At 59.9% G+C, this 18,652-nt stretch overlaps 1 protein-coding gene across 1 annotated transcript in view; it reads left to right on the forward strand.

The window, feature by feature from the left end:
- Positions 1-18,652, forward strand: part of DNHD1 (dynein heavy chain domain 1) — a 95,128-nt gene that overhangs the window by 15,213 nt on the left and 61,263 nt on the right. The window contains exons 9-22 of the mRNA XM_060263783.1: positions 15-407; positions 2,197-2,440; positions 2,531-2,688; positions 5,574-5,699; positions 7,430-7,706; positions 7,803-7,930; positions 8,293-8,491; positions 9,962-10,053; positions 10,157-10,370; positions 11,717-11,842; positions 12,105-12,202; positions 12,354-15,418; positions 15,479-15,595; positions 17,007-17,199. Of these exons, the coding sequence (XP_060119766.1) occupies positions 15-407; positions 2,197-2,440; positions 2,531-2,688; positions 5,574-5,699; positions 7,430-7,706; positions 7,803-7,930; positions 8,293-8,491; positions 9,962-10,053; positions 10,157-10,370; positions 11,717-11,842; positions 12,105-12,202; positions 12,354-15,418; positions 15,479-15,595; positions 17,007-17,199 (5,430 nt within the window). The remainder of the gene's footprint in view (positions 1-14; positions 408-2,196; positions 2,441-2,530; positions 2,689-5,573; positions 5,700-7,429; positions 7,707-7,802; positions 7,931-8,292; positions 8,492-9,961; positions 10,054-10,156; positions 10,371-11,716; positions 11,843-12,104; positions 12,203-12,353; positions 15,419-15,478; positions 15,596-17,006; positions 17,200-18,652) is intronic.

The following is an 18,652-nucleotide window of genomic DNA, read 5'->3' on the forward strand; positions in this document are numbered from 1 at the left end:
CTCCTTCCCTCCAGGTGACGCGGATCAACAGTGAGACTCCCCGCACTCCCGCAATGCAGCTGCCTCTGGCTGTGTCTGCAAGTGAGGAAGATGGTGAGCAATGCTGGGGGGGGGGCAGAGGGGCACCCCTCCCTCTGTGGCGGTCCCCCCCTCCCTGCCATTCTCTTGCCTGCGCTTTGGACCTTCCTTCTCTCGCAGCTGTCCAGAGGTTGCCAGTGGAGCCGCTGTCCGGGGAGGAGCCGCAGCTGGTGCACCACCTGGACCTGAAGGTGGTGGGAGGGCTGGAGGTGGTTGGCCACCGGCTGCGTGGGCAGTACCCCTTGCTGTCCCGGGAGCAGCTGGAGAAGGATCTGCGCTCAGACAGCATCATCCAGAACGCCTGGGGCAAGCAGCAGGCCCAGCTGGAGGTAAGAGCCTGGTGTGGCTTGCCTTGTCTTGGGGAGGAGCTGTGGGTCAGAGGTTGATGGCCATGGCCGTGGCAGAGAGAGGGGCTGTGGCTCAGTGGCAGAGCATCTCCTGCGGATGGAAAGAGGCCATAGGTGATAAGGAGAAGGGGCTCTGTATGAGACCCAGGAGAGCAGCTGCCCATCAGAGGAGAGAAGAGGACCAATGGCAGGGCGGGGGGCGGGAGCTGAGGGAGAGGTCTGCCACAGTTCTTCTTCTTTCTCCCCCTCCTCTCTCCCTTCTTGGGACTGCCGCCTGCACTTGGGTGGGTGGTGGGGCTGAGGAGGCGGAGCCTGCTGCTGCCTGGCACTCCGGCTTCATATTCGCCCCCCGCATGCCCGCCAGTCCTCTAGCTCGGCTGTGCCATGAGAGCAGGCAGCAGAGAGGAGATGCTCACTAGGCCTTCAACCCCACCCCCAAACTGACATTCTGCACTACACTCAAAGGAACCAACCGTATGAGACTGTGATTCTAGTGTAGAGAATCCTAGTGTGCTGTGGAGCTGGAGCTGAAGCGAGAAACGAGAGCAGCCCCAGAGCCGGAAAAGTTGGGCTGCGCAGGCGTTCCCTTGCAGTGGCGCAGCGGCCCCAGGCTACGGACAGCCTCGCAGGTCTCCCTCCGGTTCAGTCTCTGGACGAGGCCTGCAGCAGCCCTTTCCGCCTTTGCCCCTTGCCTTGCCTGCTGCTCACGAGGACGAAGGCTGCTTGCTTGTCCAGGCGCTTCAGCGGGCTGCAGGGGCTTAGAGGCTTTGCCACGGAGCCCCATGTGGCTGGCTCAGGAACAGATCCCTCTGCTTCCGGCAGCAGGTCTTTCCCCCTGGCTGCAAGGAGGACAAGGCCCCCCCTCAGCACTGCCCAGTGAAGGACTCCCCACTGTGGGGGGGGGGGGCAGGTCCAATTCAAGAAATATCTGGGGCCTTTGGGGGCGGAGCCAGGAGCACTGCTGGCATCACACTGAAGGGACCTCTGCACACCTTTTCAGTGCCTTCCCTCCCTTGGAAATAATGAAGGATGGGGGCACCTTCTTTGGGGGTGCATAGAATTGGTCCAGTCTTTGCGAAACTTGGAGGGTGTTTTGGGGAGAGGCATTGGATGGTGTGCAGCCCCAGATACCCACAGGCCAATTCCCCATTCTACCCTATGGGAATTGGTCTCCCTAGGGAAGAATGGAGTGCCCAGCAGACATTTCCCTCCCCCCCCCCCGGGGCTTTCTGATAACCCTGAAGTGGGGGGGGGGGCTCCAAACTGGGGGATCTCCTGCCCCCACCTGGGGAGTGGCAGCCTGGCCCCCCACCTATAAGTCCTGAGGGCTGAGGGGGGGCTTTCAGGTGGGAGGGAGCTGCTCTCTCCCTCTCTCTGCCGGGGGGGGGGGGAGTCGCCACCCACCCATCAGGCCTTGCTGGGGGGGATTTCCCCTCAAGACCCACATCTCCCAGGCAGGCCCTGCTAAGCCTCGTGATTGGGCCAGGGGGAAATGGAGGGAAAGCGGAGGCCAACCATAGGCCAGGAGGCGGGGCCTGCTTGAGAGAACAGCAGAAGCTGCCCCCCCCCCGAGGAGGGGAGGAAGGGGGGTGGTCCCTCCTCCCCCTCTTTGCCCAAGGCGGGTGTGTGGGGGGGGGGAGGAGTGTGGCAGCGTGGGTGTGGGTGTGTATGGGGGGGGTCCCTTGCCTGCTCCAGGGCTGCAGGGAGGGGGGTGCCCATAGGAGGGGGGTCTCAGGCCAGCGGCTGACAGCTTTCCCTGACCCTCCCCCAGGCCGCACTGTCAGAGACACAGCACCTGTGCCACGAGTACTCCTGGCTGGCCGAGATCTACCGCTTTGTCCACAGCTGGGGGGCTGGGCAGCTGGAAGACATGAAGGGCTGGCCGTCCGAGGAGTACGTGAACCGGATTACCAAGCTGCGCACGTGGAGGAGCCGTGTCACGCAAGTGCCCCGGTCTGTTGTCACGTCCAACTGCCTCCTCTTTGTGGACTGCGCTGGCATTCACCAGAACCTCTGTACGTGGCGCAGGAGGGGTGGGGGCTGTGGGGGAGGGACCCCTCACCTGCAGGTGCCCTCACCCGCCTTGGCTCCCTCTGTCCTGGCAGTGCCCCTCCTGGCCTCCATCAGCGAGGACATCCTCTCCCTCTTGCTGAGGGAGACCACGCAGCGCAGCGAGCTTTTGATCGCGGAGATGTCAGCCGTTCTGCAGCTCTACCTGAATGTCAGCAGTGACATCTTCACCATTGCCAAGTGCTCCCAGAAGGTAACCTTCTTCCTAGCAGGCAGGATTGGGGCCAAGCCTGTGGTCCACAGCTGACAGAAGAAGAAGGAGAGAAGAGATTGGATTTATATCCCGCCCTTCACTACCCAAAGACGCTCAGAGCAGCTTCCAGCCTCCTTTCCCTTCCCCTCCCCACAACAGACACCCTGTGAGGCAGGTGGGGGTGAGAGAGCTCTGACAGAAACTGTTCTTGAGCAGAACAGGGCTTGTGAGAGAACTTGTGGCTGACCCAACATCACACCAGCAGGTGCATGTGGAGGAGGAGTGGGGAATCAAACCAGTGCAGGAGTCAGTAAGTGGGGAGCCAAATGAGTGGGGAATCCAAAGAGTCCACACACTCAGCCACAGCACCACACTCATTTATAGAGCCATGTTTGTGACCTCAAGCACTCTCAAGAGCCACCGGACTGCAGCGCATGTTCACAGTAACATCAGATGAAGTTATTACATAGATGCCTGTAGCCTTTTAGATTACCCAAGAGTGCCTCTGAGCATGTGGATGTCTCTCCCCACCATCACTGCCAGCCCCTGTGGAGATCTGGGGTGAGCAGCAGGGCTTGGAGGGTGTGCAGCCTTCTGAGTCCTGCAGAACTTTTAGGCTTCACTGGGGCGGGGTGGATGCTTCCCTATCACAGCATCACAGAGTTGGAAGGGACCTCCAGGGTCATCTAGTCCAACCTCCTGCACAGTGCAGGAAACTCACAAACACCTCCCCATAAGTTCACAGGATCTGCATTGCTGTCAGATGGCCATCCAGCCTCTGTTGAAAAACCTTCAAGGAAGGAGAGCCCACCACCTCCCGAGGAGGAAGCCTGTTCCACTGAGGAGCTGCTCTGTCAGAAAGTTCTTCCTCATGTTGAGCCGGAAACTCTTAATTTCAATCTGTTGGTTCTGGTCCTACCTTCTGGGGCCACAGAAAACAATTCTGCAGCCTCCTCTATGTGACAGCCCTTTGAGGAACTTGAAGATGGTGATCATATCACCTCTCAGTTGTCTCCTTTCTAGGCTAAATATACCAGCTTCTTCAGCCTTTCCTCATAGACCTTGGCCTCACCATCTTCATTTCCCTCTTTTGGACACGTTCCAGATTGTCTGTATCCTTCTTAAAATGTGGTGCCCAAAACTGAGAACAATACTTTAGGTAAGGTCTAACCAGAGCAGAGTAAAGTGATACCATTGCTTCTTGTGATCTGGACACTATACTTCTGTTCAAATAGCCCAAAATTGAATTTGCCCTTTTAGCTGCCACATCACACTGTTGACTCATGTTCAGTGTATGGTCCACTAAGACCCCTAGATCCTTTTTGCACATACTACTGCCAAGAGAAGTCTCCCCCATCCTATAATGATGTATTGGATTTTCCCTACCTGAATGCAGAACTTTACATTTATCCCTATTAAAATTCATTTTATTGGTTTTAGCCCAGTTTTCCAACCTATCAAGGTCATCCTGTATCTTGTCTCTGTCTCCTACTATATTTGCAACCCTTCCCAATTTAGTATCATCAGCAAGTTGCCTCTATTCCATCAAAATCCTTGATAAAGATGTTGAACAAAACAGGTCCCAGGACAGATCCTTGAGGCACTCCACTTGTCACTCCTCTCCTAGAGGATGAGGAACCATTCACAAGCACTCTTTGGGCGCCATCTGATAATCAGTCACAGATCCACCTAACTGTAACAGGATCCAGACCACATTTTACCAACTTGTCAACAAGGATAGTATGTGGAACCTTATCAAAAGCCTTACTGAAATCACAATAAACGATGTCTACAGCATTCCCCTGATCCAGCAAGGTAGTCACTTTCTCAAAAAAAGACCAGGTTAGTCTGACTTGACTTGTTCTTGAGAACCCCATGCTCGCTGTTAGTGATCACAGCTGTCCTTTCTAAATGCGCAAGGACTGACTGCTGATTTGTTCTAAAACTGTTCCAGTAAAGATGTCAACCTGTAGTCCACTGATGGACCTCCTGATAGTCCCTGGGGTTTTTTGGCCACTGTGTGACACAGAGTGTTGGACTGGATGGGCCATTGGCTCAGCATAGATTCTCTTATGTTCTTATGTCTGGGGCAGTGATGCTCTGTATTCTTGGTGCTTGGGGGGGCAGTGGGAGGGCTTCTAGTGTCCTGGCCCCACTGGTGGACCTCCTGATGGCATCTAGGTTTTTTGGCCCCTGTGTGACACAGAGTGTTGGACTGGATGGGCCATTGGCCTGATGCAACAGGGCTTCTCTTATGTTCTTATGTGAAACAGAGTGTTGGACTGGAGGGGCCACTGGCGTGATCCAACATGGCTTCTCTTATGTTCTTATACCTGGGGCAGTGATACTCTGTCTTCTTGGTGCTTGGGGGGCCACAGTGGGAGTGTTTCTGGAGTTCTGGACCTGCTGGTGGACCTCCTGATGGCCACTGTTTTTTGGCCCCTGCGTGATACAGAGTGTTGGACTGGATGGGCCATTGGCCTGATCCAACAGGGCTTCTCTTATGTGAAACAGAGTGTTGGACTGGAGGGGCCACTGGTGTGATCCAACATGGCTTCTCTTATGTTCTTATACCTGGGGCAGTGATACTCTGTCTTCTTGGTGCTTTGGGGACCACAGTGGGAGTGTTTCTGGAGTTCTGGACCTGCTGGTGGACTTCCTGATGGCCACTGTTTTTTGGCCCCTGTGTGACACAGTGTTGGACTGGATGGGCCATTGGCCTAATCCGACAAGGCTTCTCTGACATTCTTACCTCCCAAGCCATTTCAGTCTTTAGGTAAAGTTGCTTGGGAATGCTGCTGCGTAGGGGAACATGGGGGGCTCTCACATGGCACACTGTCAGGAGTCAGACCCACTGAGAGGGGGCTGTGCTTGCTTTTCTGCAGCTAGAGCAGTACCAAGGACAGCTGCTGGAGCTGCAGGAGTCCGTGGACTACGTGCGGGGCCTCAATGAGGTCATCCAGCAGTGCTTCCGCCCACTCAGCTCCAGCGAAGAGAGCCTGGAAAACTCGGTGAGGGCCCTGTGCTGGGCGGGGGAGGGGCGCTTCTGGTGAGAGGAGGTTGCTCCGTGCCACCAAGGTGCTTGCCTTGAGCCGGCTGTGACAAGGGGAAGCTGGAACGTGGGTTGTCCTTTCTAGCCTAGCTGTTGATGGGGAGCCACACGCAGGCTGTCTTACCCCCCCCTCCCCGCTGCTTGGACCATCAAGGTCGGTTTTGTGACTCTTCAGGGGTTGTTCACACCATGCTGCCTTGTCCTTTGAACTAAGGGCCACAGCCCCTCCCCAAGGGTCTCTCTCTCCTGGTGGCTGTTTTTGGAAGCAAGGAGGGTGGAGAGCTTTCCACTCTGTGAAAGACAACTGGAGGGCAGAATGTGACCCCCTCCCCTCCCCTGGGTCTGGCCTGGCTTCATCCTGCAGCAGCACTCACAAGCCTCCAGGGGCTTCCATCTCATAAGGAGACCCCCCCCCCCCTCAGCCAGGCACTGCAGAGAAGGAAGCACAGACCCTTTGGGGTGGGATATTCCCAACTGGTCCTTCATTTATTTTAGTTAGAAAAGTGCCTGCTTGAAGGAGGTTGCAAAATAAAACAATTAAAAACACAGCGCAGTACTAAGTTACCAATTAAAAACCCTGTTTTAAAAGCCCGGTGGAGTTGCCAATCCCCAGGTGGGGGCAGGGATCCCCTGGTTTGGAGGCCCTCCCCCCACTTCAGGGTCCTCAGAAAGGAGGGTGGGGGGAAATGTCTGCTGGGCACTCCATTATTCCCTAGGGAGACTGATTTCCATAGGGCATAATAGAGAACTGATCCATGGGTATTGGAGTGGGGGGCTGTTTTTTGAGGTAGAGGCATCAAATTTTCAGCAAAGCATTTGCCTCTCCCCAAAATACCCTCCAAGTTTCAAATTGATTGGACCAATTCTATGTGCCGCAAAAGAAGGTGCCCGTATTCTTCATTCTTTCCAGTGGAGGGAAGGCATTGAAAAGGTGCGCAGTCCCTTTGAATGTGATGGCCAGAACGCCCTTTGGAGTTCAATGATGCCTCTCACAGCCTTGCTCCTGGCCTGCCCCCAATGTCTGCTGACTGCATCCCCAGAGTCTCCTGGCTCCACCTCCAAAGTCCCCAGATATTTCTAGAATTGGACTTGGCAGCCCTAAAGCCCAGCCAGGGCACAAAAACATCCTAAAACAACAAACAGCTTAAAAGGAACCTCAGAGCAGTTCTCTGGCAGGAAACCCCCCCCCCGAAAAATGGGCGGGGGGGAGACTAAGAAATGTTTTGGCCTGAGAAGGCCCCTGCGCTGGTTGCCGCCCACCTTGCCTCAGAGGACTGGCGAGGCAGGCAGATGGGGAGGGGGTGGTCGTGGAGAGACGCTGAGGAGTGGTTGTGCCTCTTCTGGGCAGGCTAGAACTTCAGCCCTTGTAGTCATCTCCAGCAGAGAGAGAGGAGCCAGCCAGAGAAGGCCCTCTGGAGGAAGGGGAGCTGGTCAGCTGGCTTGGATGAAGGGAGTGATGCTCTCGGTCTGCTCTGCTGGCCAGAAGGTGCTGCTGGAGAGATCTGCCTCCTTCCGCTGAGGGAGCGGAAGAGGGGTCCCAGCATGCAAGGGCCAGGGCACTGGTCTAGACGCAGGTCCCTGTCGGTCATCTAGCAGGGCCTTTGTGGCTGGCTGCTGGGGCCCTGGCTGATGCATTGGGGTGGGCAGGGTGTGATGGATGCCCTCTGAGCCCCAGGCTTCCCCTCACAGCTCCTGGACACCTGGGACGCCTTTGTGTACCAGCAGCGAGAGGTCTCTGACTTCATTGTCTCCCGGCGCCTGAGCATCATTGCAGAGCTCAGCAGCTCCCTCCAAAAGGCCACGCGGGAACTCCAGGAGATGCTGGCCACGGTCACAGTGGGCCGTTTCCGGGACCCCGTCCAAAACCCTCGCACCATGGAAGAGGAGCTGTGCAGTCTCCTCCAACACTTCCAGGCTACGGTGGTGCGTGTGGCTGAACTCTGCCGTTCCCAGCGGATCCTGACAGGTGTGTGTGAGGCTGGGGGGGAGCGGGGGCTGTGTGGGGGGTGTCACAGCCCCCTCTTCTGCAGAAGCTTCCAGTGTCTCTTCCCTCCCTCTGCAGGGGAATGCATGGATGTCTCCTTTGTCACTGGGAACCAGGGGATCCTTGACGTCCACCTGCGCATCTGGCAGCTCTTCCGCATTGTGTCTGAGCAGATCACAGAATGGAAGTGCCTGGCTTTCTTCAAGGTAAAACGGGGGGGTTCGGAGCCTCCTCACTTGGCACATGAGGAGAGAGAAAAGCTTCGGCAAAGAGTGACCAAGACTTCCCAGGGAGTTTCTGGAGGAGTGAAACAGACTGCTGAAGTGGATTGGGAGGAGGGGTGGCCTGATGCTGTTTGCTCTTCATATTTCCATGACAGTAATGCCCCCCCCCAGTAGTCTCCTGCTCAGCACTCCCCCCCCCTCTGCTGTCCCTCGGGAATGCAGCCTGCTTGGGGCTCTCTGCACTCCTCCCCCTCCACCACTGGACTTCCTTCAGTGACACTGCTCTGCCCCTTCCAGTGGGGCAGACAGAGGTAGTGTGACCTTCTCCTCCCTTGCGCTGGCAGTTCAACGCCACTTTGGCCATGGAGAGGACGGACGAGTGGCTCACGGAGGCCTTCCACATCGAGGACAGCCTGCCGGCCAGCCACCCCGTCATCCAGGCATGCATGCGGGCCATCAAGAACCTGCAGAAGTACCTTCCCTTGCTACGGAAGCTGGGCAGCCATTTCGTCAAGGTCAGCTGCTGGAAGGAGATCTTTGCTGGTGAGCGAGCCGTGCGCTCGGGAAACTGGGAGCCACTTGGGGTGTCGCCAGCAGCAGGGGCTGCTGTGGCCTCAGTGGGCGGGGGGGGGGAGAGAAGGGAGAGCGTTCTTTTGTTGGTTTCTTCCCTCTGCTAGGGGCTGGACGAGTAACACTGTGGGGTGCAGTGTGGGGTGAGGGGCCGGAAGAGTAGCAGTGTGGGGTGCAGTGTGGGGTGAGGGGCTGGACAAGTAACACTGTGGGGTGCAGTGTGGGGTGAGGGGCTGGAAGGGTAACACTGTGGGGTGCAGTGTGGGGTGAGGGGATGAAAGAGTAGCAGTGTGGGGTGCAGTTTGGGGTGAGGGGCTGGACGAGTAACACTGTGGGGTGCAGTGAGGGGCTGGACAAGTAACACTGTGGGGTGCAGTGTGGGGTGAGGGGCCAGAAGTGTAACACTGTGGGGTGCAGTGTGGGGTGAGGGGCTGGACAAGTAACACTGTGGGGTGCAGTGTGGGGTGAGGGGCCAGAAGTGTAACACTGTGGGGTGCAGTGTGGGGTGAGGGGCTGGACAAGTAACACTGTGGGGTGCAGTGTGGGGTGAGGGGCCAGAAGTGTAACACTGTGGGGTGCAGTGTGCGATGAGGGGCTGGAAGAGTAGAAGAGTGGGGTGCAGTGTGGGGTGAGGGGCCAGAAGTGTAACACTGTGGGGTGCAGTGTGGGGTGAGGGGCTGGACAAGTAACACTGTGGGGTGCAGTGTGGGGTGAGGGGCCAGAAGTGTAACACTGTGGGGTGCAGTGTGCGATGAGGGGCTGGAAGAGTAGAAGTGTGGGGTGCAGTGTGGGGTGAGGGGCCAGAAGAGTAACACTGTGGGGTGCAGTGTGCGGTGAGGGGCTGGAAGAGTAGAAGTGTGGGGTGCAGTGTGGGGTGAGGGGCCAGAAGTGTAACACTGTGGGGTGCAGTGTGCGGTGAGGGGCTGGAAGAGTAGAAGTGTGGGGTGCAGTGTGGGGTAAGGGGCCAGAAGTGTAACACTGTGGGGTGCAGTGTGGGGTGAGGGCCCGGAAGGGTAACACTTTTGGGTGCAATGTGGGGTGAGGGGCCGGAAGGGTAACACTGTGGGGTGGAGTGTGGGGTGAGGGGCCGGAAGGGTAACACTGTGGTGTGCAGTGTGGGGTGAGGGGATGAAAGAGTAGCAGTGTGGGGTGCAGTGTGGGGTGAGGGGCTGGACGAGTAACACTGTGGGGTACAGTGTGGGGTGAGGGGCTGGACATGTAACACTGTGGGGTGCAGTGTGCGGTGAGGGGCTGGAAGAGTAGAAGAGTGGGGTGCAGTGTGGGGTGAGGGGCCAGAAGTGTAACACTGTGGGGTGCAGTGTGGGGTGAGGGGCCGGAATAGTAACACTGTGGGGAGCAGCCGCTCGCTGAGGGGTAAGGCGGCAGTTGGGGAAGTCTTGGAGGAGTGTGGCCCACTGATGTCTGCGGCTTGCTCTCTTCCAGCCATGGGTGCCAAATGCCCTGTGAACATGCAGTTCACGCTGGGGCAGCTCCTCGCACACCCCCTGCTGGAGCACAGCGAGAACATCTTGCGGGTGAGCCGTGCGTCGTGTGGGGTGGGGCACGCTGGCCAGCCCCAGCCTTCTGTGGGCTGCGGAGGGAGAGGCGGCTGTCTCAGAGGGCCCCTATGTTCTCCAGATCTATGCCTGTGAGAAGGGCCGCTATCGCTCCAGGGACACCCTGAATCGCCTGCAGCGGTTCTGGTCTGAGAAGCAATTCCGCCTCGTCAACTTTATCCTTAACGTGCCCTACCAGCCACAGGCTGAACGCTTCCGCCGGCTGGCCAGCAGCCGCCAACGCCCAGCCAAGCGGGAATACATCTCCAAGGACAGTGGCACCTTCATACTGTCTGGTGAGGCCCTGGGCTGGCTTTTGCCTGTGTCTTGTGAGGGTGGGACTCATGCTGAAGCCCCCCTGGGGTCACTTGGGGTGGGAGGTCTCTCAGAAAGGCGGGCGATGAATAAAGCACATCCACAGTGGTTGTTTCCAGTCAGGTGAAGCAGAGGGGCCCTTCCTGGTGGGGCAGTGGCAGAGCCTCTGCTTGGCCTGCGGAAGGTCCCTGTTCAATCCCGCCTGCAGTGAAAAGGACCAGGCGGTGGGGTGGCGGGTGGGGAAGCCCCTTCTCTCCCTGCCTTAGGCCTGGAGGAGAGGAGAGCGGCTGCCGGTCTGAGCAGACAAGGCTGCCCTGGACAGACTGGTTCCCTGGAGGCCGCTGCCCGTGTGCTTGCAGGAGCAGCAAAACTAAGCAGAAGCCCCGTGGAACCTCAAGGGCCAACCCCACTTATTTCAGTATTGGAATAACTTTAAGGAGTCTTTGGAATTGTGTTTGATGTCGCGGAAGGAGGCCATTTCTGCCTTAAAAATGGGGACAGGATTCTGTTTCCCAGCGGCACAGGCCGTGGGAGAGGAGCCATGAACTGTGGTCTGGTGTGGTGTGGGATTCAGTGTCTTGAGCTGGAAGTTCTGCCAGAGCTCCCAGGCAGCCTTTCCAGCGGCCAGTCTTGCTCAGCGCACAAGAAGCAGCTGGTGCAGCTGCAACCCAGCCCAAGCCATTGCCAGCCCAGCAGGGTTTGCATTTGTTTGCTCGGAAATAGTTTTTGAACATATTTGAACATCTGAAGCTGCCTTCTACTGAATCAGACCCCCCCTTGGTCCATCAAAGTCAGTCTTGTCTTCTCAGACTGGCAGCGGCTCTCCAGGGTCTCCAGCTGAGGTTTTTCACACCTATTTGCCTGGACCCTTTTTAGTTGGAGATGCCGGGGATTGAACCTGGGACCTTTTGCTTACCAAGCAGATGCTCTACCACTGAGCCACTGTCCCTCCCCTAATAGTCGTTTTGCACTTTTCATAAAGTTAGGAGCAGCTGGCAAGAGAATTTAAAAAGATCATTCCAGGAAATAAAACCAGTGGCAGATGAAAGTGAATTTAGATCTTCTAAAAAACATCCAGTCACTATCTTTCCCGGGCAGCAAAATTGATTTATTTGAGAATGAGCCACAGTGCTGCAGACTGCTGGGCCAGGAATTCTCTCCCAAGCCGAGTGAAGACGCCAGGAGCCCTCAAGGCAATGAGGGAGCCGGCCAGGCCAGGCCGACGTCTAGGGGAGCAGAGCAGAGCTCTGTGGTGGTGGCACTGACAGCCATGTGCCATTCGTGACCTGGCATGCCCCTGGCACATGACCTCTTCTCTCTTCCTCAGACACTGCGGAGTTGAAGGCCACTGTGGAGCAGAGTCTCTTGACCCTTCAGAACATGATTGTGTCCCCCTACTCCTCCGAGCTCCGGGAGGAAGCTGTGAGCTGGACTTCCATACTGCGTTCCTTTGGTGAGGAGGCAGGGAGCGTGGGGGGGGGGGGAGAAGTCCTGGGTGCTCTGGGTGAGGGTGGAGGAGGCCCCTTGCAAGACCTGGGGTGGGGGTGGGGGGAGGCTGTGGGCTGGGACTGGCAAGCAGAAAGCACCTTCCGTGAGTGACGTTTGCTGCTTTTGTGTTGCGGCAAGGATGGACTCACGTGGTTGTACGCTGCAGCTAGTCACCTTCTTTCCTCTCCTCCCCTACCCCCTGCCCCCTCCTTCTTCTGGGCCGGAAGAATCCCTCCTGGAGGCCTGGGTGGGTTTCCAGCAGAAATGGGTCTTCTTGAACATCGTGCTCTATGAGATGGACATCAGCCTGCCCAGCTTAGAGCTGGTGAGTCACTTGTCTTGGCAATGCTTTCCTTCGGCCGCCTGCTGCCCCAGCCTGCTCTGGAGGGCCCCCTTGGCTGGTGGCTGGCCCTTGCCCCCTGCGGCCGGCTTCCCTTCCTTTGCCCATGACGCTCTCCTCTCCTCCTCGTGTGCAGGAGTCTCGCTTCCAGCAGGTGGACGCCCACTTCCGGGAGCTGATGCAGGTGACCTGCCAGGACCCCCTGGTGCTGTCCAGCGTGCGGCCGGCCCTGGGCTCCAGCCGGGAGAGTGGCTTTGTGGGGGGGTCCTTGCAGGCGGCGCTGACGGAGGCCTCCGGGGAGCTGCAGAGCATCATGCGGGCCCTGGACTACGTGCTGGAGGCCACCCGCATGGGCTTCCCCCGCCTCTTCTTCCTCAGCAACGAAGAGCTGGTGGCCATGGTGGCCACGGCTGCCGAGCCCGCGGATGCTTCCGCCTGGTCCCAGCGCTGCTTCCCGGGAGTGCGGCAGCTTCAGCTGCGGTTGCCGTCTACGGTGCAGACCGTCAGCGCCTTCTCCGCCCAGGCACAGGAGATGCAGGTGACGGGGCTGGTGGGGGACCATGGAGAGAAGCTGAAGCTGTGTGCCGCGGTGCCCCTCAGCCAGAAGGCCACCCAGTGGCTCTGCACGCTGGAGCAACGCATGAAGGAGACCCTCTTCCACAAGCTGCAGGACTGCTTGGCCCAGCGGCTGGCCCTGCGGCCGGAGCTGGACGTGGCCTTCGAGCAGCCCCCCGGGCCCACGGAGCTGCCCCTTCACCTGCTGGCGGAGCACTGGGCCAGCCTGGGGGCCAACTTCCCCGTCCAGTGCGTCCTGCTGGCCGAGGAGGCCTTGTGGCGCTCCGACATGGAGGAGGCCCTGGCGGAGTCCGGCAGCTGGTCGGGCTTGGAGCGCAAGCTGAACCTTAAGGTGGAGGCGCTGACCCACTACATCCGCAACTACCGCAGCGTCCACTCCTGGCAGCCCGAGAGCGACTTCCTGGGGGTCCTGCTGGGGGGGCTCCTCATCATCACGGTGCAGCAGCGCGACGTGCTCTCCCAGCTGCGGGGGCAGAAGGTGAGTTCCCCGCAGGCCTTTGAGTGGGCCCGGCGCTTCAAGTACCGCGTGGCCATGAAGGCCGAGAAAGCCAAGGCTGCCCGCCTGTCTCCGGAGCGGTGGGTGGGCAACCCCCCCGGCTGCTGGGCAGAGGTCCTGGACAGCTGCTTCCCTTACGACTACGAGTACCTGGGGCCCAGCGTGCGCTTCCTGGGCAGCCCCAACCTGGACAGGACCTTCCTGGGCCTGCTGCTGGCCCTGGAGGACTTCTACTGCGGGGGGCTGCTGGGCCACCAGGGGGCAGGCAAGTCCTACACCGTGCAGGGCCTGGCGCAGGCCCTCGGCCGCCAGCTGGTCACCCTGCAGTGCTCGGCCCAAGTGTCCATCAGCTGCCTTAACCACTACCTCTGCGGGGCCGTGCACGCCGGGGCCCTGCTGCTGCTGGAGTCGGCCGAGCGGCTGGAGCCGGCCGTGCTCTCTGCCTTCAGCCAGCGCCTGGCCGACCTCCGCCAGCTGTGCTTGGGCGTGAAGGAGGGGAGGGGGAGCGCCGCAGGCCCCTCTTCCGCCAGCCAGGCCTCCGCGGACTCTGACGGCAGCAGTGACAGCGAGGGGCAGCCCATGGCTGCGGTGCCGGAGCTGGGGATGGACGAGGCCGAGCCGTTCCATCCCCGGGTGGTGGGCAACATCCTCTTTGGGGGGCGGCTGCTGCGGGTGCGGGAAACGTACGGCTGCGTGGCCACCCTGGAGCGCCTCCCGGAGCCCCTGCGCCTGGCCCTGCGCCCCCTGGTCGTCCTGCCCCCGGACCTGGCCAAGCTCGCGGAGGTGAGTCTTCTGGCCGCGGGCTTCCGGGAGGCCTCCCGCCTGGCGGGGAAGCTGAGCGCCTTCCTGAGCCTGGAGGCGGCGCTGGGCCCGGGCTCCCCGGCCAGCCGCGCGGCCCTCATCCGGGAGGTGGTGAGCAGGGCCATCAACATCCTCTTCAGCCCGGGCCCTCGGCAGGACCTGCTCCTCGCCAAGGCCCGGCCCTCCCCTCGCACCACCTTCTTCCTGGGGCTGGAGGAGGAGCCCGCCATCATCAAGGCCGTGTGCCTCTCCACCCTGTTCAGCGGCCCCGAGTGCCCGCGCCTGCACCACACGTGGGACTTGCTGCGGGGCATCTTCCCCACGGCCGCCCTGCAGCTGCCGGAGCTCCCGGCCTTCCCGCGGCTCCACAACGTCCTGGTCGCCCAGCTCCACGAGAACAAGCTGCACCCGGAGCCCCACTTCCTCAGCACCGCTCTCCAGCTCTTCCAGGCCCTGCGGAGCACCTCCAGCGTCCTCCTGCTGGGGCCCCCGGGCAGCGGCAAGACCACCACCTGGCAAATGCTGGCCAAGGCGCTGAGCAGGCTGGCGGCCAACGAGGCCGCCGCCGTGGTGCGCAAGGTCAGCGGGTCTGCAGCCCCCATCGCCTTCGTGCCGGTCCACGCCGTCTGTGTCTGGCCCAACAGCCTGAGCGTGGCGGAGTTCCTCGGCAGCCTGGAGGAGGGCGTGTGGCGAGACGGCGTCCTCTCCCGGCTCCTGCAGAGAACGGCCGCCTCCGCCCTGGCGGGGGGGGTGGGGGAGGAGAGCGCCCAGAAGTGGGTGGTGCTGGACGGCGCTGGCAGCGCAGAGTGGCTGGAGCCCATCTCCTCCCTCTTCAGCCCCCGGCCCTCACTCAGCCTGTCCAGCGGGCAGAAGCTGCAGCCCCCCGAGAACATCAAGGTCCTCTTTGAGATGCCCGATGCTTCCGGGATGCTGCCCTCCATCTGCACCCACTGTGCCGTCCTGCACTGCAGGGGCTCCAACCTCTGGCAGGGGGTGCTGGCCTCCGCTATGGGCCCCCTCTACCGGCCCTACAGCCTGACCCAGCAGAGCCTGGCCATGCTGCAGGAGCTGGCTGAAGACGTCTTCCCCCCGACGCTCGCCTTCCTGCAGCAGCACTGCTCCTCCATCCTGGTCCCCCACGCCAGTCCACGCAGCCTGGTGGCACAGGGTGTCCAGGAGACTACGGTCTTCACCAGGATACTCCGGGCCCTGCTGGAGCAGCACCTGCGCCGAGAGAAGGTCAGGAGCGTGCCTGCCCAGGAGCTGAAAGGTGAGCAGCCGCCGGGCTGGGGTGGCAGCCAGTCCCCCTCGGGAGCGAAGCTGGATGGGTCTTACCTCTTGAGGCCTTTTCTTCCTCCAGCCTCCAAGAGCCCATCCCTTGGAGCCAGCTCTTCCTCGTTCACCAGCCGGCTAGACGAGGCCGTCCCTGCGCATCACCACACGACGGCCAAGAGCTTCTTTGCCTTTGCCTACATCTGGGGCTTTGGGGGCCACCTTCATCCCAGGTACTCCCCCCATGTGGGGGCTGGGGCCTGGGGCTGGGAGGAAGCCCAAGTCCTGTGCCTGTTTGTGCCCGGAGGGAAGGCCCGGGGGGGGGGAGCATCTTCTGCCCCAGAGGAGAATTCTGGGTTCTGTGTGCTCAGAAGGACAAAGGAAGGCAGTTGCGCTTCTCTCCATCCCCTGCGGCATCAGAGGCTGCGAGAGCCCCCTGGGGGGAGGACGAAGCCAGGCGGTGGGGGGCTGCCAGCCAGGGCTCCATGCACAGGCTTCCTGCCTTCTGCAGGCAGAGACTTGACTCCAGAGACCCCAGGGGTGGGTGTGTGTGTGTGTGCTGTTTCCCTGGGGCTGCCATTTGCGGGTGGGGGGAGAGGTGTTGCCATTAATCCGCTAATGAAGGGACTGCTGTCTCGGCTGTGCAGAGCAGACCCTCAGCAGCCTTTGGCCGTCTCAGGGTTTCCGCGTGAGAGGAATACATGTCCTTTTAGGAGCCCAGTTTAACCCAAGCAGGAGAAACGGCACGTGGGTGACCCAGCGCTGCTTGTGGCCGAGCAAGGGGGGAGCGTTTAGCCCCAAAGCTAAAAACTGACTTTGGTTCGGAGTCCAGGAATTGTGGCCGGATGCCTGAACACGCGGGTTCCCTCAGCCTTGCCAGAGGGGCAGCAGGGCAGGCAGACCCAGATCCAGGGGGGCGGGGGAGCCCTGGTCACCCTTCAGAGCAGGACCTGCAGACCTGGCGTCTGCTGCCACCTCTCTCACACAGGCAGTGCTCTGGATAAAGCAGCCCGGATGGAGCTGCCTGGAGGCAATGGGCTCCCCAGGAAATCTACCCCCTTTCTCAGGGCAGACTCCTGAAGGCGGTGGGGGGGGGTGCAGGCAAGAATGACTGCTGAAGCAGTGCTCAGCTTGTTGGCAGGAGTCTGGGCTCGCTCTCTGGATTCTTGCTTCACAGTGCATCTGACTTCACCTTAGCAAGCCCAAGAACAAAGACATGTTGATTGTAAGCTCCTTGAGGGCAGAGCCCCGTCTCCTTGGCCTAGGAAACCACATGAGGTGCCATGTGCGTTGATTTTAAAAGACCAGCTCACTGAAGACTGGCAGAGAGGCTTTTGTGGAGGCCGGGGGGGGGGGGCTTGCGGGTTCTGGGCAGGAGGGACACAAGGCTTTTGTGGAGGCCGGGGGGGGGGGCTTGCGGGTTCTGGGCAGGAGGGACACGAGCCCCGTTCCCTCGGCTGCCAGGAGCTCCCAAGAGCCTCACTGTCAGGCAGCCGGCCCAGGCCTTTGCCCACTGGCACGGCCCGTTTCCCTTGCTGCCCTCCCCACCGCATTTGATTGAGAGTGGCAGAGGGGCTCCTGCTGGGCTGGGGGTCAGAGAGGAGGACGTGAGGCCAGAGCAGCTCCCCGCCCCTCTTTGTGCAGGCACTGGCCGCTCTTCGAGCAGTTTGCCCGACAGACCCTCCTCAGCAGCCGCCACCCCATAGAACTTCCCTCCGCGGCTTCTGCTTTTGACCTCTGCCCTCTGCCGGAGGATGGCTCCCTGCAACCATTGGATGGGCGGTTCCTTTCCTGCCGCGTCAAGAACGTCCCTGCCGCCTTCTGTGTCCTGCCACAGGTATGATGGAGCCAGGGAATCAGACCACCTCTGTGCATGACTGTGATGTTTCCCAGAGCTGGGAGACCTGGGACCGGGATCTGGCGCTGGCTTGGGTGGGAGGAGGAGACACTCAGGCCTGGCAACCCCTGCCCGAAACAGGATCCTGGCCTGGGTCTTTTGACTTTCACATGCTTGGGCTCGATGGCCTTTCAGGGGGCAGCAGGCTGGCAGTAATGACAACAGGGACTGAGAGCAAAACTGCGGCTGTCCTGTGGTCCTCCTACCCGTCTGTGGTGGGGCCTCACTGGGAATCCTGTGGGCAGCAGCCTCTGGAAAGGGGTACTGCAGAGCTGGGAAAGGTGCAGGACAGGATCCGGGGACTGCAGCAGCAGCAGCAGCAGCCCTCTGAGGATCGGGCAAAAGGCTCAGGGGCTGTTCAGCCTTGAACAGAGGCGAGGAAGGAGAGACAGGATGAGGGGTTCATGACATTGTGCCGGGTGTGGAGAAACTCTCCTCCCTCTCCCATAACAGTAGAACCACCCCCCCTCGCCCCGGTCATCCACTGAAGAGGCAGGACAGGCACAAGGAAGGAAGCCCTCTGTACTGGGGCAGCTTTCCCCGCAGGGCAGGGCAGGGCAGGACACAGGCAGGGCTGCAGAGAGTAACCAAAGTAGGGAAGGGAGGGTGGCTCAGTGGCAGAGCACCTGCTCGGTAAGCAGAAGGTCCCAGGTTCAATCCCCGGCATCTCCAACTAAAAGGGTCCAGGCAAGTAGGTGTGAAAAACCTCCACTTGAGACCCTGGGGAGCCATGAATGGGGCTGTGGCTCAGTGGTAGAGCATCTGCTTGGGAAGCAGAAGGTCCCAGGTTCAAGCCCCGGTATCTCCAACTAAAAAGGGTCCAGGCAAATAGGTGTGAAAACCTCCGCTTGAGACCCTGGAGAGCCACTGCCAGTCTGAGTAGACAAGACTGACTTTGATGGACCCAGGGGGAAGTCTGATTCAGTAGAAGGCAGCTTCAGATGTTTATATGTTCAAAGCCCAGTCTAGGGTCAGGAAGTTCCAGGCAGCAAGTCCAAATCCAGTCCAGGGTCAGGGGTTCCAGAAAAGCCGGTTGTCAGGTCCAGTTCGAGGCTGCATAGGTCCAGTAAGAGCAAGGCCGGTGGCACAGTAGCCAAATGTCCTTGTTGCATCCACAAACGGCGGCTTCTCCTGGCTGAATTTATACCCGTCTTTATGAGCTAAACTCCCAGCCAATTCCTTGGCAGTTATCCTGGAATTGGTGACTCATCTCTTCAACTGACAGTGGGCCCCGAGTCTACAGCGTCTCCTCCTCTCTTGCAACTCTAAGCGTCTCTGACAGCAGCGTTGGCGCTGCAAGGATGTGGGTGAGCCGGATGGGCTGGAAGTGGCTTGTGTCGGCTCCCTTGCAGCTGTTGGCTGTGCCTCCTGATCTGCCGGGAACCTGATCTCT

This window comes from Heteronotia binoei, unplaced genomic scaffold (assembly GCF_032191835.1).
Source record: "Heteronotia binoei isolate CCM8104 ecotype False Entrance Well unplaced genomic scaffold, APGP_CSIRO_Hbin_v1 ptg000881l, whole genome shotgun sequence".
Taxonomy (NCBI): Eukaryota; Metazoa; Chordata; class Lepidosauria; order Squamata; family Gekkonidae; genus Heteronotia; species Heteronotia binoei.